General features: G+C 35.6%; 1 protein-coding gene across 1 annotated transcript in view; it reads left to right on the forward strand.

Moving 5' to 3' along the window:
- Positions 1-23,105, forward strand: part of DACH1 (dachshund family transcription factor 1) — a 431,057-nt gene that overhangs the window by 172,194 nt on the left and 235,758 nt on the right. The window contains exon 3 of the mRNA XM_012805095.1: positions 6,993-7,108. Within this exon, the coding sequence (XP_012660549.1) occupies positions 6,993-7,108 (116 nt within the window). The remainder of the gene's footprint in view (positions 1-6,992; positions 7,109-23,105) is intronic.

Consider the following 23,105-nt stretch of genomic DNA (forward strand, 5'->3'; position numbering starts at 1 on the left):
AAAAAAAAAAATTCCACTAACAAGTTGATATCTTTCTAAGAAAAACTGTGCATGTTCAAATTGAAGATTATAAATCATCTGCTTCTTTGGTTGAAGTGTCTATACACAATCAGTACAGACATTCATCCTGGGCGATGGTTGGCACCCTTTTGCTTTGCTACATCTATTTCCTGAGGTTGATTTAGTTGGGAAGGTATTAGTGATCGTTAGTACTTTTCATAGTTCAGATTTAGTTTACAGTTTCTGCAAAGATAGCATTTTTACATATAACCATCTGCTTTTGGCAGGTATTTTAGAATTCAAATAGAAAGGGAAGAAAGATAAAGAAGGCAACTGTGTGAGGTCAAGGATATACAGAGAGAGGTGAACCGTGGGCCCTGATAAAGTTGAGCCAGGGTCATGGTTTGTCCACAACAAAGTCCCTGAACAATATGATCAGAGTTATCACAATGTGAAATCGATTTAAAAAATCGATTTTTTGTACTTTAAACATAATACATGGTTAGGACAGGAATGAAAATCTTCTGATGGAAAAAAATATGTATAATCCTTTATTGATAGATAGCCACTCTTAATATTTTAGCCTACTGCCTTCCAGTCTTTTTTCTATGTGTAGTGCTTACTTTACTCAATTTCTCTGTCTCTTTCTCATGTTCCGATATGTCTATAACTGACAAGTTTGTATTTTGCGTTTTCATGGTACTTAGAACGTAAGTTTTCTCTCGTGTTATCATAAACTCATAAGCATCCCTCTTCATGATTCCATAATGTTCAAGTGGGTACGCAAATACTTAAGCAAATTATGTCTTTCCAATCAGAAATACATTATTTATATGTAAATATGTAACATTTAATATACTATGATATAAATATGTATCTATAAAGTTTTCTTATATCTTGGTTTTGTAGGAGCAGTTTACTGGGGAAAATGCCTGTAAACAAGCTGGAGCTTTCCTGGGGGTGGGTAAATTGGGCAGGGCAAGTGAACTCTCGTAGATCAGCAAGCTGCTCTCACTGCTAAATGCTGTTAGTGTTCCAAGGCTAATTTCAGTGCTCACTTACTGCCATGTCCTTTTCAGCTACACTGTTACCCCACAGATTGATTTTTATCTTCCTCCCCACAGAAGGGCTCTTGTCTTTTAATTTCACATCCCCAGTGTCTAGCCCTGAGTTTATATGCAGTAGTCCTTTTCTCTTGAGTAAGTGAATCAGGGAATGGTTGAACAGAACTCGTTTCCTTTCTCCAAGCAGGTAGGATTCAAATCTCTGCAGGACAATTACATTCCCTAATTTGTACTCATCACAGCCTCTTCACAGATTTTTACTTGTCTGTCTTCCCTTACACTTAGGAAGAGATTTGGACTTAATTTCTCAAAAACTACAGAAGATTGGTGGAAGATTATGTCTGTGGGGAGGGTGGGGATTGAAAGATCTGTGAGAGTACCCTCCCTCTATCATTTCAAATGACTTTTACATTTTTGAGGGACTAGCCTCTTGTTAATATCACTTTTGTTACGTTAGCTTTCTATTTCACCTTGCATTAAAAACAATAAATGGGACTCAGCACCTGTGGCTTAAGTGGCTAAGTTGCCAGACACATACACCTAAGGTGGCAGGTTCGAATCCAGCTCGGGCCGCCAAACAATAATGATGACTGCAACCAAAAAAAAAATAGCCAGGTGTTATGGCGGGCGCCTGTGGTCCCAGCTACATGGGAGGCAGAGGCAGGAGACTCACTTGAGTCCAGGAGTTGGAGGTTGCTGTGAGCTGTGATGCCACAGCACTCTACCCAGGGGACAGCTTGAGGCTCTGTCTCAAAAAAAAACAAAACAAAAAAAACAATAAACGGGCTAAGAAGAATTACTAAACATTGTACAGTGATGGGAGGGAGACCGATTTTAGCAGGAGATTGATTTAGTGATGTAAACAAGAGAAAGAAGATGTGTGTATGTGTGTGTGTGTGCGTGAGGGATTATTCAGACTGCAGAATAGGGTACACTTGGGGGAGTTTATAAGTGTTTGGGGTATTAAGTGTGATTTGGACATCTCTAAGCCATTGCTTTCCTCATTTAGTACAGATGTTTGAAAATACTGTCCTACGTGTGAAGCTGGCAAAAACAGTGAGGTCATCTGTTTGATTAGCACTAGGGGCGTTCAGCTTGCTCAGATCCTCTGGGACAGCGCCGGGTCACCGCTGTGGATAAGGGTGGGTGAACAGTGGCTACTGTTGAGGCAAGTGATTATTCAAAAGAAAATGGTTTGGTTAATTATTTCACTTCCTCTTTTCAGTTACGTTTTTATTTTTCTTTCTAAGAGTAAGTGATTTCTAACAAAGCGCTCAGTTTTTTTCTTAATCCCAATTTAATTAGATAGTCTGAGAGGTTAGGTACATGAAGGCTGTACCTTCTGATAAATTGGTAAAGCCAATATTACAGCTGGATCTACCCAGGCAGTGATATCTGCTTCTGGCGACAGCAGTGCCCTCCTTGTCTTGGTAGTGCTCTAACTCTTCTTGGAAGGAATTTTAAGTATTCAGTTAGGATTATCTTCCCTGAAGTCTTCAAACCTGCCCACCCCAAAGTTAGTGACCGAGATGGCAGTAAAATAACAAGCCTGTCAATAAGGGCACCAAACTGTAGTTTGTGAAGCAGAGAGGAAAGTTATGTTAATACGTAAATTTTCCAACTTCCCCTCAGCTAAGAAGTTGTGTATAACTCCAAGGAAAGGTCTTGCTCTTGGGCAAAAGGGCAAGTGATTTACTCATCCTTCCAAGTCTTCCCTCTCAGTCTCTCCCATTCTTTGCTTAGGTATCTCAGGACTGTGCTCTCACCTAATTGAAACTAATCCCCAGTAGGGTGTTAGTTGATGGCTTTAGGGTGTTACCACCACCAAGAGTATTTGCATTTTAATGAAAGGTTTTAAAAGAACTTAAAGCTTCAAGAAGGAAAGCAATAAATCTCTATTGGTGGAATTTGAGGCAATGTGATAGATTGGGCAGGAGATATCTGTGGTGAAAGGAGCCCACTGGGTCTATTCTAATCACAGCGTGAATTAAAGTGTTCCTACTTAGTAGCCTGTAGCCTGCCTTCTACTTCCAGAGTGAGGGCTGTTGGGACAACTCCTGTGGCCAGAATAATAAAGCACTCCTAAATAGTTGCATTTTCTTTAAAAGCGGAACCAACGAAAGGGCTAAAATCTTTCAACCTCCTTTTTCTTTTTTCACGGCATCTTGCTTTAGATCTCCCAAAGCCTCCGTTCTCATTCTCTGGGCTCGAGATTTATATTTAACATTATGTTTATACTTAGAGTTCCAAACATTTTTTATGTCTTACTTTTCATTTCCTGGAAACTTCGTGACCACTGGAATTGATGAGGCAGGGTACTTAAGGAATTTGAGGGAAATGGTTTTACAAATAAGGTTAAGATTTATTTAAATAGATAGAGGTGAACCAGACAGTGAGCTGTGTTCAAGGGACAGAGGCATATTTTATGGACTTTCTGCCATGCAGTCTTGGGAGTGAAGCAGGAAGCTATCTGGAGTCACGCAGAAATAACTATGAGAGAGCTGTTCACCTTAGGCTATGAGTGCGTGGCAAATAATAGTAACTACAATTGGTTAGGAAGGAGGAGACGAAGGTTCAAATCAGGTTTAGCCAGGTAAAATGGGATGAGGATGGGGTGGTGTAGAGAAGAGATTTGCTGACAAAGAAGGCATCTCCTATGAAGGGAGCATCATAGGAGAACAAAGCAACACAGGAAACTTAAGAAATTCAGTACGGCCAAATACAAGCTGTGAATGTGGACGTAAAAGGGTGAAATTGGAAAAACAAGGCCGGGACAAGTATTGGGAGCCCCTGGCGCCATGGCAAGAACCGTGAATATAATGGGAAACTATTGTTATTTTTAAGTGAATGAAAAATGGTCAAATTTCCATTTTACAAAAAATCTTCTGGAGTTAGTATGGAGAATTGGAAGCTCTGGAACGAGACAAAATTGGAAACTAGGTCTTGGAAAGAGTTTGGGGAGCTGGGACAGTAGATCAAATAAGAAATCAGGGATTGATCTGGAAGGTAGGAGTAGAGATATAAGAGAGAAAATAGAAAGACTTTGTGGAGATGATATTCAAGTATTCAAGATAAGGACAAAACAGAGCTGAGGCCTAGAGTTGTGGCTTAGCCAATTAGATGCCATTTTTGCTAAACCAGGAAAAGCAAAATGGGCTTTAATGGGACGGATGCTGAGTTCAGATTTGGACAAGCTGAGTCTTAGATTATGGTAGAACATCCAAGCACAGATTTCTGGTAGATAAGCATTAATCTGCCTGAATCCCAGGAGAAAGATCTGGGCCATAGGTGTATATTTATTTAGCCCTTAGACCTTATCATCAAGTGATGGTGACCGCAAATATCAATCAGGAGGAAAGGAAACTACCAGAGGGCTGTTGATTGAATGTAGGCAAATAACAAGAGTTAAAAACCAATTAACATGAAAAACAGGCTTGGCGCCTGTGGCTCAAGTGACTAAGGCACCAGCCACATACACCTAAGGTGACAAGTTCAAATCCAGCCTGGGCCCGCCAAAAACAACAATGACGGCTGCAACCAAAAAATAGCCAGGCGTTGTGGCGGGCGCCTGTAGTCCCAGCTACTTGGGAGGCTGAGGCAGGAGACTCACTTGAGCCCAGGAGTTGGAGGTTGCTGTGAGCTGTGATGCCACAGTACTCTACCCAGGGGGACAGCTTGAGGCTCTGTCTCCAAAAAAAAAAAAAAAAACAAAAAAAACAAAGCCATGAAGAACAGTAATAAAGAATAAGAAGCAGTAGCTAGAGAAATACTTTAGAGCTATAAGAAGGACAATATCCCTACTGATTAACAAAATGCAAAGGAACAGTCTCCCTCTTGTTCTAGAGTCCTCCAAGATTTGGCTCCAGACAATGATTCTGATGGTGTCAGTCTATGCTCCTCTTCTTATTTCACTTGTCTAAACTCATCTGAAACATCTTCACACTTTCTTTTAGTTCTCTTTGGAGTGTACTTTCTTCTGCACCTCTCACTCAACCTTCAGAATTATCTTTTCATGACCCCACGGCCATCTTTCTTCCCTCAACATGGGAGTGTCATCATCTATCCCGACTTCCAATTAGAATTTGGATTACAACTTTCTTATGGAAATTAGCACATTGTAGTTTGTATCATAGTTGTTTATGCATCAGACTTTCCCACTGGGCATGAGCACAAACTTTTGAAGATTAAGAACCCATGCTCTGACTTAGCACCTGTAACTCAGTGGTTAGGGTGCCGGCCACATGCACTGGGGCTGATGGGTTCGAACCTAGCCCAGACCTCCTAAACAACAGCAACAACAAAAAAATAGCCGGGCATTGTGGTGGGCACCTGTAGTCTCAGCTACTTGGCAGGCTAAGATAAGAGAATCACCTTAGCCCAAGAGTTTGAGGTTGCTGTGAGCTGTGATGCCATGGCACTCTACCCAGGGTGACAAAGTGAGACACTGTCTCAAAAACAAAAAAATAAAAAAACCATTCTCCCACATTAGCCTCCTTAATGTACTCACTTGAAAACGGGAGTTAATAATTACAGTGGAACCCCCATAGTGAACCATCTCCCCACATTGACCACTTGCTTAAATGGACTTGATTTTCATAGACCAGACATGTGCCACATGCACCTGTCAGTGCAGTCAGTAGGGCTAGTTCCTTATGTTGACCACCTCCCCATGGTCATCAGTTTATCACGGTCCTTTGCATGGTCAGCTTACAGAGCTTCTGCTGTATTTGTTCACTGACTATATATGTATTACTAACCTAAATAAAAGAGATCAGATCTCTTGATTTCTGATGAGTCTAGACAAACGTGGAAATGCTTACTCACGAGAATCTATAAGGTGGTTTATATATATTTATATATCTAGGCACATATTGGCTAGATAAATGACGGAAGAGCATTTCACAAAAGCATATTTAATAACCAAGGCAAAAGGTGGAAACCCAATGCTAAGAATTTATTCGAAACATTTTAACATTATATAAGTAGTGTTATTTTCATACAAGGATAGCGAATACTGTCTCCTCTTAATTTCCGCTTTTATAATTTTAATAATTAGTCTTGTGCAATAGGCATAGATAGCGCAAATACTGCTAAAATTCAGAGTATTTTCATTTATCTTAAAGGCAGATGTAAGAAGCTATTTGCTACTTTCTCAATAATGTCTTACAAATAATCGTAGTCTTTCCAATGTATTGTAGAATATTAAAAATAAGGCAACTTAGTGTGGGGAGGTTTCGCTTAAATAGAATAAGGGTTAAATGATAACTTGACTTATCTTTTAAATGACAAAAAATAAAGAAATTGCAAGACCTTTTCACACATTAGATATGTATTGTCATTTATCATCTAGATATCTGGCTAGCAGTGCGAAGTAATAAAACATATCATCGAAAAATGTGCTATAGGTCTGAATCACTCTTTCATTCCACCTCCCAGCTAACTGTAGTATTAAATCAAACAAGCAGAACATTTCCTTAGGCAGCCATTGCCTTTTAATTTCCTGAAGAACCTTAAAATATCATTCATTACAAGTACTACACATATTTGGTTTTTAAAAGTCTCATAAATCAATAGCAGGCTGACTGTAATAATTATTACAAGTTAGTGCATAATTTTCGCGCTGAAGGCTGCATGCAGAACTTTAGCATATGCAAACGAGGCAATTCAAACTGTGTATAGATATTAATATGAAGAAGCAGGTAACGAGGTGCAGGCTATGAATTATGCATCAGGAGTGGCTGATCTTCAATGAGGAAAATGAATTCAGCATGTAATCTAATTAGTGATGGAAGTCTATTACATCTAACTGCAAAAGCAACCGTCCTTGAAACAAATTTATTTACAGTCCATGTTACCACTTGAAACAACTTTGAAATGATGTGTAAGACAACAGCTTAATTGTAAAAATTTTTTGTTTGTTTGTTTCAGTTCTAGACCTGGAAGGCCTCCTAAGAGAACTCAAAGTGTCACCTCCCCTGAGAGCTCTCACATCATGCCACATTCTGTCCCTGGCCTCATGTCTCCTGGGATAATTCCCCCAACAGGTAAGCGTACGACTTATTTATACCAAAAATATTAAAAGCCAGCCAATGGCAGAGCCTTTACATATACCTATAGTTATGTTGATACTTATACACGTCAACTCTATTTTCTGCACCTTAAGATAATATTGCTAGTGAGAGTCTATTTCAAAGCTGTGCTATGATTACCACCATTTCTTTATTTAAAAGAAAATGAATGACGATTAATCGAGCACAATGCTAGAAATTATTTTAATTGATCTTCCCACATACAGCAAACAGCAAGTTATTATCCTTGTTTTCTTATTAAGAAATTGAAGTTCAGAGAAAATCAGTGACTTTCTCAAGGTCAATAAACTGGTCATTGTCAGTCAGTGGTCATTCAAACCTAGGACTCTGGATTTCATGGTGGGTTCTCATTCCATAAAAACTCAGAAATGGGTAGACATGCATCTAAGTAACAAAGATGTAACTGTATCAAATAGAAGTATCTCCTGACTTTTCTCAAACTGATAAATTTCTTTTAGAACCAATTGAAGGTTTTTGACAACCAATAAGTAAAAGAATAGTTTTTTTCTATAGTATTGACTGCATAAGCTCCATACCATGATCAATTCTAATTAACACATTGAAGCAAAAATAACTCATTTGATTTCTACCTCCTGGATGTGTCCATTAATTCTTTTTTTAACATAAACATATATTTGCCCATCTTTGATGTTTCATCAGGAAATGAACCATAGCCAAGGGCAAAATCAGGTAATGATGATATTATTATATAACATGTAGTATTTCTATTCTTGTTTTCATGGAAATTTATTGAGGAGATACACGTGTAAATGTTGTGTAACACGCCTGATACAATAATCTGGCAAGATGTGGACAGAGTTTTCCTTTTTTCTCTGAATTTCTGTTTCAATATTTTCTTTTTCTTTATAACTTTGCTTTCTGTATGTTCTAATATAATCATGGGTAGTCTGAATTCACATTCTGTATTTGGGTGAAATTTCCTTGAAGTTAATGACTGTCTCTAACTTGCCTTAATTTTTGCAGCAATGTCTGAACAGCTCATTCCCCTTTGTGGGTGCTTATCCAACTTCTGTTAAATTGAATTTTAAGCTCTTTCATCTATTTATTTATGTTATGCATTTTTTTTTATCAATACACCAAAATTTCTTAAGAGCAAATAATTGAAATTCTCATGGGGGTTTGTATTTTTGTGCTAATTTTCTGCATGGAACACTGAGATATAGAAAAATGAAATTAATAGCTGAAAAGGAATCATTCACAAGTCAGGTATCCTATCAGCACTTCTGTGGGTCTAGTTATATTTCTCAAGAAATGGAATCTTAGTGCCTCATATTCTAATTCTGAATTAGGGACTTGGAAAAAATGTAGTACTTTCTTACAGTTTGATTGTTTATATTTTAACCAAATGAAATGATAACGTCCTGTTTTAAAATACGCCTTCTTGGAACTACATGGGAAGATCTTTTGTACCATGTATTAAAAATCTTAACTTTTCATATTTTATGATTGAAAGACTTGAGTTTCATAAAAGAAAGGCCTAAGAGTCTTTGTGATATAATTAACCCCTCAACAAACTGTGGTTTGGAGTCCTTTTTTTTTTTTACAGTAACCATTTTAATAATCCTTTCTCTATATTTGGTAAGCTTATATTGACTGTCAATTGTTACTTAATCATTATTTTAAGGGAAAAATGTATCCTACATTTTATTCATATTAAAAGAGGAACAATCTGGTCCAAATAGTCTGCCAATATTTAATCTTTCAAGGTGAGGGCTATAAATAATTCATTACAAAGCAATGATTAAGTAAGATAATGCCATAAAAATCTGCATATAGTCACACCTCGCCTAATCTGCATAGACCCACACCATCCAGGAATTTGGGGCTAAGTTTCCAAATAAAGTTCATAGCCCAAACCCCAAATCAAAACATCAAGTCATTTTTGAAAGGTCTCTTCCTGAGATCTAGTACACACTTTCCTGGCTTGGTGAACGGAGACAGTGAAGACAGTTTCGATTTGACCCATCAATATGGTCATTCGTTTTTGAAGTAAGATCATTTTATGTATTTCAGTTGGTCTGCCTTGTTCTGATATGTTACTTTAAAAAAATTTTTTTTTTCTCTTTCTCATGTGTTTGAACCCACATACCAGGAACTTCTGTCAAGCTTACTTGAAAAAATTCCTTAAGCAGTGATTTTCTAGAGGAGAATGAGGGACCAGAGGCTCATCCTGAGAAGGGACCAGACTAGAAAGAGGACGTCAGCTCAGTGTTCTTTGCCCCCCTAATGGCTCTAAAACAGGGCATGCGAGCTCATTGCCGCCTGTTTCATGGCTGTGTAACTTTTAGACATTGGTCCAAAGATCTGAGCTTGCCAGAAGTTTCACTGTTTGCAAATGAATGGTGTTGCCTTAGTATTCTCAATATGATTCCCCTTTTGACATAGAGTTGTAGATGCAGAAGTTTAGATTTCAAGGGATACAGAATAATATCTTAACATATTGGGGAACATCATTTACTATGTTAAAATACTAACTGGAATTCTAATGATCCCTAAAGAAATCTTACAGTTATCAAGGAGAATAACACCTTTGTCCCAGGAAGCAGTGCATTGAGAAAATATGATTTAATGTGAATATATAGACTTTTATATACCAGAACTTTATTTATATTTACTGCTTTCTTTAAAAAAATATTATATATTTTTCTTTCTTCCTGAGATTGGGAAGTGTGCTGTTTGTTTTTAAATTGAACAATTATGTTATATATCCATATTATTGATATTAACCTTAGTTAAACTAGGGTTAATATCACTAGTTGGATAAAATTTCTACTGCTTTTAACCTGTGAGTTGAATTCTTAAAATTTGTTTTTACAAGCAAAAGAAAGAGGCAAACATACAAACTTCAAAATAAAGTTGAGAAAAGAAATAGCAAACAAAAATTCTCCCAGACCTCAAGTCTGGTCTAAGATTTAAATTGTGACCTATCTATGAACATTGACTTGGACTTTTGTATTTCAAGTAGTAACATTTGAAAAGAATAAAAGATTGCAAATTTACTTTCCCACTTGCCTAACTTGGTCCTGTAAATATAAAATTGATTAATTTAGCCAAATTTATACATATTCATTGATTTGTTCCAATTCGTTTCCTTAATTTTTCTTTTCAACAGTTGAACACTTTAGTTAAATGATATTCTTCTCTGGAAGTATCTCTTTTCTTGGGAAATAAAAACTATCCTTAAATTTTTAATTGTGTCTTTTTCCATATCGAATACTATGCCATTAGGTTATCTATAATTAAAAAAAACAAAAGCAAAACAAAACAACAATCTTTGTGATTGCTTGTGGAGTTTTTGTTTGTTATTTTGGTTGCTTGAGTGGGCATATAAAAAAATCTTAGGAGGGGGTGTGGGCAGATGGTGATAATTTTCAAAAGTTATGGTTGTCACCAGATGCCATAGCAACTAGAATTTGAAGTTGGTGAAAGAAAGAAAGTTCTCTGTAGAGTCACACGGGCATTACCTCCCGCCGTGGTCACTACATTTATTTTGACTGAGCACTTGTCATAAATCATTTTTGATAATAAATACCGGTTTGGAATAAACCATCCTAGCAACAGAATTCCAATAACATTCATACTTTTTATAGAACCATGTCTATTTTACAATTAAGAAAAGGGTTATTTACAAATTCAAAATACTCCCCTCTTTGCCAAGAGTGCAATTTGCATAGTTTTCTTTGGCCAACTTTCTGATTTTATCTTTAAGTCAGAATGCAAATTGGTTTTGAAATGCAATTCTCATGTAAGTATTAAGATGTAACTCACTGTGTCCCAGATATTTGCATTTGACATTAAAAGTTATCCAATGTCTAGTTTTTACAAATATACTCAAATTAAATGAGTGAATCATTCATAGTTTGCTTCTTGGATATATCTTTTCTCTCACTGTGACCTTGTAGACACCTAACCAGTATACATTCGGAGTAAAGAAAGGAATAACACACACATATACTATGTTTAAAAGTTAAGAAATTACGCATTGGAAATTTGTTCTTTTGGAAAAAATACTGAACTAGGGCAATAGTAATGTAGAGTTAATCCCATTGAGACATTCTTATCTTTAACAAAGTTGCAATAATAGTGTTCTTATATTGGTTTGTAATTCAAAAACATGTTTTCAAAGTTTATCTTCTCCATTTTTCCTGCTAGAGGTGAATCACCAGCAGCTACATGGAAACGGCCTCTTTTGTAACATCAGCACTTGCAGCAGCTTAAATGCATTAAACATTTCAACTTCTCAGGAGAAAATTTACAGTGTGAATCTGTGCCTTGTATGTGTTGAGAAGTTTATTATAATAAATGCATTGTATTCCATCGGGAGATTCACAAGAAAGGGTAACAGAAAAATGCATAAGTAAAACAGCCACAAATGGATTCGTTGTCTTCACTAATAAATTAAACATAACAATCTACTGAACGCCTTACTCCCAGAATAAATATGATATCAACAATTTACACTATTGACATTTATGTAATACATGTATGTGTTATTTTTATATATTTGTATATAGAGGGAATGTGAGTGAGGTTTTATTACGGGGCATTTTCAAGGTAACACATTTAACTATTTCATACATGTTCCCCTGTATTTTTTCTAGAAGATAAAATAAAGTGTTATGTTTTCTTCTTCTTCTTTTTTTTTTTTCCTTTTTGGAAAGCCAGCCTAAACACTAGACTTCATGCCATTTATTTAGTTTTAAAGCTTATTTGAGAACCCTATTAGTTTCCTGTGGCTGCTATAACAAATTACCACAAGCTGGGTGGCAAAACCACAGAAATTTGTTCTCTTGCAGTTCTGCAGGCTAGAAGTCTACAACCAGCATCCATGGGCTGGAATCAGGGTGTTAACAGGGCCCCTCTCCCTCCTGGAGGCTCAAGGGGAGAAGCCGATCCTTGACTCTTTGTGATAGCTGCTGGCTTTCCTCGGTTTGTAGCCACAGCACTTCAATTTCTGTCCCCCTGCTCATGTCGCCTTCTGTGTGCATGTGTGTTGTATCTGTGTTTGTGCAAAATATTCCTCTACCTCCCCCTTATAGGGACACTTGTGTTTGAATTTAGGGTACATTGTATGATCCGGGATAACTTCCCCATTGTGAGATCCTTAATATAGTTGTAACTGCAAAGAATCTTTCTCCGTATAAAGCAGAATTCACACGTTCCCTGGGTTAGAGAATGCAGACATTACTATGGAGGCCATTCTCAGTCTACCACACTCAGAAGGTCACTGAGCTAGGCATGGTGAGAAGTACAGGGGAGGGTGGCACATGTTCACACAAATGTAGCCTCCAGGAGATTTGGGTCCATTTATTTACTGTGGCGTCTCAGTGTGTACCATATTACCTGGCACAGGGCAGATACCCAAAATAAATACTTACTCAGTTAATATGGCTAATCAATGTTTAGTAAAGGATTTCTGAGAAGAATTATTACTCCTCACAGTTACAGATTTAAGCACTGGTGTGTTAATGCAACTTCGCAAATCCCGTCAGGCACAGATAAGATCCAGATTAAAGATTCAGAGTCCAGAGGCTAACAGAGGTATGCTCAGTATGGAGAAGGCATTATTTATTGGTTTGTTTATAGGTTATGATGGCTACACATAAGCATTATCATCAATAATATATTGACAGAATTTATATCTCTACATTGACATTCTGGAGAAGCCATATTTACAGAAATCACATGGTGCCATAGACCATCCTTTTCTATACAAATCCTGTACATACTAGTACCCAGCACTGTATTTGCACCATGTCATATAGTTGTTGAGGATGAGAATTCTCATTAAACCCCCAGTATCTTGATATGGAACTAATTTAATGCATACATGAATAAAATGTAGTGCTGAATTTTAATAAATGTAAATAAAATTCTTGGTATGAGGAACTATATAATAAATATATTGACTTTTCCCCATATACCTTATAGGATACCTTATAATCAAGTAGTTCATTAGATCATAATACGCGCTTGGTCTGTTTTAGCATAGAAATTCATAAAAGTCTTTTCTTCTAAGCTCGTAGAGCAAAGATCTGTTATTTTTAGATTTAATTAAATAACCACATATTTGCAGACTTCTGGACAGGCCTCTCATCTACTTAATTTAGATGAAAATTACCATCCTTTCTTCCTTAATTTATTTCTCTCTTCCAAGTTTCTATTGAATTCTGTGGTCTCTTATGCCTACACTGGACTGTACTAAGAATTATAATCTGCTTACACTCCTCTCTCGGTAGATCTGCAGTAATGAAGTTGCTAAACTTCTTAATTGACTAATTGCAAGGCATTATTCACTTTCTTCTTAGTAACATGATGCCTCTTTGACAAGAGATGTTTATTTACATTAAGATGTTTATTTACATTTTCTAGCTGCAAATTGAATTTTCAGTCAACTTTTGATCATGGCTGTGGATATTGCACAGATTAGTGGAGTTTTGTAGATGATCTGTTTACTTGCTAAATCCTAATGCAGGGCTCTAATCCCTTGGTTATATATATGTTATGTCACCTGTTGTCTTTTATTGATTTGTAATTTCTTGACCATAGGAGGTGCTATTACTATTCTAGTCCCTCCCTGACCAAAAGATGTGAGAAATAGAAATAATTGTTTCTTGAAAAACAACTGATTTGGCTATAGATAAACTACAAATATTCCTAAAATATGCCCAACAAAAATTATGCAAAACAACATTAAATAGTAGTTTTTGTAGTCTCTTTGATAGACTTACTTCCTAGAGGCCAACCTCAAAGCTTCAACACCTTCCCTTGACAATGTGCTCTAGATTTGTTATTAAGTTATATGGTTATATATTAAGTATATAAACATACCATATTAGAATTTCTTTTTGTTTCCTCTATACTTTTTGGGGACAAGTGTTTTGTTTTGTTTTGTTTTGAGACAGAGTCTTATTATATCACACTCGGTAGAATGCTGTGGCATCACAGCTCACAACAACCTCAAACTCTTGGGCTTCAGCAATTCTCTTGCCTGAGCCTCCCAAGTAGCTGGGACTACAGGCGCCCACCTCAATGCCCGGCTATTTTTTGGTTGTACTTGTTTGGTAGGCCCGGGCTGGATTCGAACCTACCACCCTCCGTGTATGTGGCTGGCTCTCCAGCTGCTGAGCTACAGGAGCTAAGCCTGGGGACAAGTTTTACAACTTTACTCTCTCTTCTGTAAAAAAGTAAAATTGTAGGTGCAAGGGTTGATAGGACTACACATTTCTGGAGAAATTGACAAAACCCAGATAGATCACAGTGTTTATAAAACCTTTCATTTCGGTGTCCTAAAACATACATTGTCCCACTCATGAAAGAACAGAAGCCTTGATTTAAAGACATTCGGCATGAACTGCAAGGAAGGATTTCATTTGGCTTTGTAATGCTATAAACCAACACTGTGGTAGAATTTCAGAAAGTGCTAATATAATCCTAAACTTAATGGAGTAAGCCATTAAGTAGGAATTTAAAGTCTGGAGGAAAAGAAACTACAATCCTATTACTTACTCAGCAGTTAGATCACATCTGAAGTGACACAGTACCACAATTTTTAGTAGGATATTGACGGACTGTGAGCATTAGGAGAGCAGTCTAGATGATAAGAATTTGGAAATCATGGTGACATTTAGACTTGGGAGCACTTAGAGAAAGGCTGAAAGTGGATGACAGAGTGGAATCAGACCGTGGTCTTCTGAGGACAGACATCTAATTCATAGACGAAATTACAGAGAAGTCTGCTTTGGCTTCTGTAAGAAAGAGCCTTCCTATGTGGAGAGCTGTCTAAAATTGGAATGTGTTACCAATAAAACCTTAATTTATCCTTCCGACAGAAATGTTCAAGGAGAAAACGGGATGAAAAGTTGTTAGCCGTAGTTTTTATATTTAATTTTTTCATGGGCTACACTGTGTATGTTACAAAGTAGTTATAGTCTTAAAACATTTTTTCTCTCTTACTGACCATCAGCCATCCATTTCTCCCACTAGGAGACACTGTGGTTAGGAAATTTGGTAGTAATTTTTGAGATAGATTTGGGAAAGCCATCATGTTTCCTTCTAATTATAAAATTTGATGATTCTATTTCATTTGACTTTGAATTTTTCTTTTACACTTCACATGGTACTTTTCTAGTTAGAGTCATCCACTATTCATGGTTTTATATTCTTACATTTTGCTCATAATTTTTTTTTTTTTTTTGTGGTTTTTGGCCAGGGCTGGGTTTGAACAGGTCACCTCCAGCATATGGGGCTGGCGCCTTACTCCTTTGAGCCACAGGCACCGCCCTGCTCATACTTTTTAATAGTTAAAAAAAATTACTTTTAAGCTGAAAGCTTCATATTTTTATCAATTATACTTTTTTTTTTTTCAGTTTTTGGCTGGGGCTGGGTTTGAACCCGCCACCTCCAGCATATGCACCCTACCCCTTTGAGCTACAAGTGCCGCTCAGCCAATTCTACTTTTGTTAGATTTTTGGTGGATGAAATAGTGAGTCCATGAGTAACTGTGACTATGGTATGCAAACAAAAATGATTTTTCCTAATAGATGTTTTTACATATATATGTATTTTTATTTCCTCTGCTTTTCTCTCATGCATACGCCTGAAGGGTTTCATATCTGTAAGATTAGTAAATAGAAGGAAATGGCAATTATTGAATATATGCATAAAGAAATACTTACACCTGAGCTAGGATTTGGAACTGAAGATGAAAAAAAAAAAAAAACCAGTATTATTTTAAATGATAAACATCATCAGAAATGATGACAGAATGACATAATCCCAAAAGGGGTTTAAAGGAAAGGCTTTGAACTTTACTTTGAATTATTTTGATTTGACTTTCCAATTTAAAAAATAAAATCCCAAGAGAGGAGTCTATTTCTAAAGTCATAGTAATCTTTTAGGCACATCACTTCTTAAGTACGTGTAATAATTCAACCATTCAGAATTTTTGATTCTTTCTTTCTTTCACCTGTCGAAAGAATCTTTTTGTTATATCAAAATTATTCTTCTCTAATTGCCCTGAATGTCAGATGACACAATTGATAGCAGTAGTTTTGCAAACAAGGAAGCTAGACAAAGGTCAAGTATTATTGCAATTAAAACGGGCTGATCCCAGGGCTAGTCATTATAATTGCTGATTTTCTATCCTTAAATCAATACGACTGGGTTTACAAATAAAATTGATAATTTTACAAATGTATAGGAAATCTTAGTTTGGCAAAATATTCATAGTCACATTAACATGCTCTATAGGTATTACTAATAGAAATAGTTAACACTGAAGTTCGTTTATTACATATTTGCATTTCAGGACTAAATAACCTGAATTCTTCTCATAAACTTGTGCTTGTGGGAAAAAATAAGCTTTATGGCTATGTAACGTCACTGGTCCTTTTCAAATATATATTCAAACTCTCCTATATTGCTTTCAGAAATATGCACACTTTCAAATGGTAGTAGACCTTAAAAATGGAGATTGGTTTTAATGGATTACAGCTGTATACTGAGCTATTGAATTGCTAGGAATAGTTTGACGTATTATAAAATAAACAATGAATCTGGTTTTTAAAATGATAAAACTATAACCTAATTCAACAAATTGAATCCTATTATGCACTTCTGCACTTTGTGAAGGAAGTAGTCAGTAGAATTAATGTGAGAGCTTGTTATCATGTCCACTTATTGATAGATAGCTAAAGATATATACAGTATAACAAAGTACAGTAGGACCTCGGCAAGTCGACCAACCAAGGAACTGTGACAAATTGGCCAATGGAAGGATGGTCAACGTAAGGAACTTCCATTGAGAACATGTGGGGCATGTCCAGTCTATGAAAAGTAGGTGAACTTTGAGAAGGTGGCCAGTGTGGGGAGGTGGTCGTCTGTGGAGGTTCTAATGTATTTCAAGATCCTGTGTGCTATTTTACAATTTAATTAAAGTTGCTGCAAACCTGATACCTAGTGAAGATCACCGTGGATTTCTTTTCCTAATGTTCGAATGCCCTGAGTAGGTTATGACTCTTCTCTTTAAAGAATGTTTATTTTTCCCACTAGTATTGTGACACAGCTCCTAACTTCAGAATCAAAGGTCTGACTTTTATCATTTTCCTTACCTGGTGGCTGTGGACCCTGAGTAACACCACCTGTGCTCTCTTGTTCATTACCATATGTAGGCACTGGTACCTATGAACTCATTTTAGAGAAAAGGAAAAATAATTTGAAGAGCCCTCTTAAAACTTTCATGATTATGTCCTAGACAATTCAAGTTTTCTGACTGCAATTTATTATTTTTCTACATCGGTCTGCCTTCTAGAATAACCTGCTTCATCATTTACAAACCACCTTCATAAGATCTGCCTTGTCTCTTACTTGATAAGACTTTGTGAGGAACAAATGAGTTAACATATCACAAAACGTTTTGCAAAGGGCTACAGAAGATATCCCCTATTTTGAGTTTTATTATGATGATTTTTATAATAGATTTTTGGCTTTGCTTCAGATTGGATACCAGTTATTTATCTCTTCCTTCAAACATACCCATTCTGGGAATGGTGAATTCCTTCCTATATTTATTTCCTATATATATATTTATTTATTTTATTTAAAAAATTGGTTTTGTTCCTTCAAATTAGATCAAATAAAATGTTATTATCTTGTATTTTATTTTTTTGAGACAGAGTCTCACTTTGTTTCCCTCAGTAGAGTGCTCTGGTGCCACAGCTCACAGCAATCTCAAACGCTTGGCTTAAGCAATCCTCTTGCCTCAGCCTCCTTAAGTAGCTGGGACTATAGGCACCTGCCACAACGCCCAGCTATTTTTAGAGATGGGGCTCTCATTCTTGCTCAGGCTGATCTCAAACTCGTGAGGTCAGGTGATCCACCTGCTTTAGCCTCAAATAAAATATTTTCCCCAATAAAATCCACTTTTCATATTAATGATTATTTTTGATAATTATATATTGAACTTTGTGATTCATTTAATTCACGGAGATGCATCCTACATCAAATTCTTTTTTAAAAATATTTCAGAATATTAAGGTGTACATGTGCTTTGTTCATATACATTTTTTTCATAACTGGAGTCAAGGTTGTAAGTGTTCCTACTACCCAGACACTGTGCACCACCCCACTAGTTGTGAATTTAACCACCCCCTCTACCCCCCTCTCCCAGTTTGATTTTCACTGAGATTTACTTCCATAGCTACATCAAATTCATTGGTAGACTATCATTCTTTTCAGATAAGATATATCACATTAGTTTTCATTTAAGAAATGCAATAATTGTGGATAGGCCATTTTTCTAAATATGTAATTATTTGAACTTGCTTCCTAGGATGTAAGGAATAACCTGAGTAAACACAGGGTTGAGGACTTTACCTAACAAATGCAATCAATGTAACCAGGTTATTTGTACCTTCAATGAATCCCCAACAATAAAATATAAAATTAAATTTAACAAAGTATCTTACAGTCTTTGTTTATTCTAAACGGCTGTGTAAATGGAAGTTATTATTTTGGGTTAGATGTAAAACTGTGATGCTGTATCATCGGGATTCTCTTTAAACATGTAAAATATTCAAGATTAAAATCAATAAATGTCTAATCCCTTTAGTAAAGCATTATTCCCATTATTCCCTAGAAGTCAACTTCTAGAGTTTTCATTTACCTATTAAAACGTCTATAGTCTAAATTTTAAGGTGTAACATTGTGAAGGTTTTTAAAACCTATCCTTTTATTCTAATACCTTCATTCATCTATTAAAACTGTAAATGCCTTTTGTAACATCTATCTTATAGTGCTTAAGAAAATATTTCTAGGAATTAGGGCAAAACATCTATAAGTAGAATTGCATGAAATCATGTTGATTCAAATGAATATAAATGCTTCTACCTCTAAATTCTAAGGAAATTAATCTCTTAATATTACAGAAAAATGATGTTTTGAGCTTATCTGAGCCTGATATTCATCTCATCCTACAGAACTTTAAGTAACTTATTGAATAAATTAACTTGAAAGATACCCATTCCAAGGACAACCCGTTACCATATGACCTGTCCATATGAGTTGTCTTTTTGATTTATAATAGCAATTGCTTTCTCTGCATGGATTTCATGACATAATAATATTCTGTGAATTTTTGAAATTACAGTGAGTTCCACATAAATCATCTTTAATTAAATATTATGTGTTAATTAAATATTATATGTATCAATGAGAAAGAACTATTGGATTTTAAACATTTTAGAAATCTGCACTTCTTCCAATTATCAATACTGTCATTTTAATGCAAAGCAGTGGTTACTTCTTTTGATTTTCTTGAGATTGATCATAAAGGTTGTCAGCATCTTCACTTCCATCGGTATCCCATCCCTTCCCCTCAACCGCGGTCCTCATCTTTCCTTGAATATGTTGACTGTCCATCCAGCCAATTTTTGCCTAGACCACTGTTGTTCTTGGCCCAAATTCAAGGGAATCTTTTGCTTCTGGGGTTCCTATGCATTAATGTCTTACGTTTCAAGATTACAATTAAATACAGTTGTTGTGGACTACCATTACCTGTTCATGTTTCTTTTATCTGTAAGAATCAGATTTTATGTGAGATCTTAGCCATGTAAAGAATTGAGTGTGCTGCTGTTTTCTCCTCCAGTTTCTCTTTACAAAGTATTACTGAAAATACCATGCAGTATTTTATGGGTAAATACTTTGGTATTTTTTTTTCTTTTTTTTGGCCACGGCTGGATTTGAACCGGACACCTCCGGCATACGACGCCAGTGCCCTATTCCTTTGAGCCACAGGCGCTGCCCAAGACTTCTGTTATGGGGGGAGACCCTCTCTATGTAAAATCTCCCATCAGTGGTTGTTTCTTTCTTCCTCCTCCTCCTCTTCTTCTTCTTTTTAATACTGTATCTCTCTTTATTCCTAAAATGGCGCACTGATTGGCGTGCAGGGTTCTTTATCTTTTTGACACACTTTATATCATGCTTATGTCATGTGTTTATTACTGATCATTACATTCTCAAGTGATTTCTTATTTCTTCTATCATTTAGCATAGATTTGGCATTCGTAAGTAGAATATTTGGAAACCCAATGAATACATTCAAAGAGATCATTCATTTTCAGAAAACATTTTTTAAATATTTTATTCAAATTTATGATCTTAATCACCATCACCATATCACAGGTATAAAACACAAAAGAAATATTGTTGCAAATGAAAAATGCTTTACATTTTCTTGAAAGTAGTTGCTTGAGTCTGTCTACATGATACTACTTACCACATATCTTTTTTATTGATATTCTTACACTTATAATGTATTTATCAAGACTTTGTACATACGATACAACAGGTGGAAGTACAAACAACTCATTAGGTAAATGTACATTTACTTCAAGTACTTTACATATGGAATTAATTCTCATGTCTGTATGTTGTAATGCTTTATCTTCAGTTGCTAGCACAGTTTCAGTCAAAGCACTATGAAATTAAATATTATCCAAACAATAAATATAATATATTGGTTAAAATCACAAGTGCGAGGCATTATTGAGTAACTACTACATGGTAGAACTTTGCTACTAGCTACGGTATACTGTATTTCTTATGTAAACCTATGAAGGAAGTAGTTTTGTCTCATTTTACATATGAATAAATTAAAGCACACAAAATTTAAATAACTTGCTCAAGTCGAGGCCAAGGACTCAATTGGGGGTTGAACTCTAGGATGAAAAATTATAAATCCTCTTTTCACTGTGTCATCCACACTATTTCCAAGGAGTCCATTAATCTCTTTAGGTAACATTTATATTTTGAGAAGAATCAAAACGGAGAATTGAATTTTTCATGGATGAAAAAAATGTATGAATAAATTTAGAGACAAAGTCAAATTTTAAAGAACACCTCAAATTTTTATTAATATGCTTAATCTTTTTATTTATTTATTTTTGAGACAGAGTCTCACTTTGTCACACTTTGAAGAGTGCCGTGGCACTACGATGAGGTTGCTCACAGCCAATTCAAACTCCTGGACTCAAGCCATCCTCCTGCCTCAGTCTCCCAACTAGCTGAGACTGCAGGAGCCCACCATAATGCCCAGCTATATTTAGAGATGGGGTCTCACTCTTGTTCCGGCTGGTCTTGAACTCCTGAGCTCAGGCAGTCCACCTGCATTGGTTTACCAGAGTGCTAGGATTACAGGCATGAGCCACCATGCCCAGCCAAGATACTTATTCTTAATTTCAGCAACTTCTTACAACATAACTTCATCTATTAGACAAATAATTTGTTGTAGACATTTTAGTCACTAGTCTATACTATGAGATTTCCCAGATAGTGTTATTTTTCTCCTAATACTGACGGAAAGCTTAAGAAATATTTTAAAATAGTTGTCCTTTTTAAATTGTTGAGATATTTATCCACATGGTTTGGAAGCATGATGTAGGGATAGCAGAAACGATGAAAGACGTTAAAAATTGTAGTTCAAAAATCATGACCAAACTTCACACCTTAATATGCCATCTGTTTGAACTTGATTTCTAACTTGGCTATCACATTATGGAGTGTTTGTGGAAAAGTTAAAAATTTTTTTTCTTACTTTGCATTTTGTTAAATGATGTAGTACTAACATACTGACAAATATTTTATATTTAATTAGCTGTTTCTGAATGTTGTGAATAGTTAGGCATATTGTATTATCTGTAACCCCAAGCAAAATATTTTACCCTGAATCAGTATTTTTTGACCTTATTTAATCTCATGGTGCACTCAAACCTATAGTTATAATTCTGCTGAACATTTAAATTATGTTGACCCCCAAAATAGAAAAATCATATACTTACTGTGCTTTGAACTTCTTTTGAAAAAGATTTAATTAATGATCCTTCAAACCTTTTGTGGCACAGCTAAGATCCTTTTATGGCATGCCACCGCACACCAGTTGAAAATCATTGCCCTAAATAATTGAAAATTAATTTCTTAACTTTTCTTAATACTTCACTCTTATGGTCTCCATTTACCCTATAGCCCATTCATACTAAATCTCTATGTTATTGTTTATTCCTGCAATTGATATAATACCTGGTGGAAGCAATGTAACAACAGGCACTCAAAGACAGTTCCGTGTAGGAATTTTGGTGCAAAAAATTATAGTAAGACTTTTTAGTATGCTGTATTAAACACCTATTTTATGTAATTTGAAAAATAGTTGAAACTATGTTTCAAACATTTAGTATCTATGTTATTGCAACATTTTAGAAAATTAAAAAAGCATCAATCATAGTCCTGCTCTCCTATAACATTCATTTTCTTTTTGCTTATTAATGCTGAGTTCTCGTTCCCTTGCTTATGGTGCATGTACCAGAATATCTCATTTGTTTCTACTTTTCAAAATGTGGTAATCCAGTTATTAATAAACATATTATAGCCATCTTCCAGTTATTTAAACCAAAGTGTTAAATTCACAATTCTACCATTAGTATCATTCTCCTTTTTGCATTGCATCTATAATAGTGGTGAATAATTTTTACTATTTTCACATCAAAGTCGCAATGCATAGGGAACAGAAATTATTTCAGCCATTGATGGCTACAAAACATTTTAAATTCTATATTTATTTTGTTTTTCTGTTTTGTTCAAAGGAACAGGTTGTTTCTGAAACTCACAAAAAGTTTAGTCTTGATAGAAAACACGGACCCATAGCATTTTTAATTTTGTATGGAATCTCAAAATCCAAGTGAAGGATTTGAATATTAGGACCTTGACTTGACTCACCTCTGGTTAATTTTGACAGTTGTCTTAAAGTGAATTTAGTGTTTAATGAAATTTTCTGGACTGATAACTCAAGACCTGAAGGGAACAATTCTAGTGGTGAGAAAGTAATTTTCTGGCCTAATTACACCTTTGGCCTCACTACAAAGTCTGTCAACAAAAATGC

The sequence above is a fragment of the Otolemur garnettii genome, unplaced genomic scaffold (assembly GCF_000181295.1).
Source record: "Otolemur garnettii isolate 467f Iridium unplaced genomic scaffold, OtoGar3 scaffold00036, whole genome shotgun sequence".
NCBI lineage: Eukaryota > Metazoa > Chordata > Mammalia > Primates > Galagidae > Otolemur > Otolemur garnettii.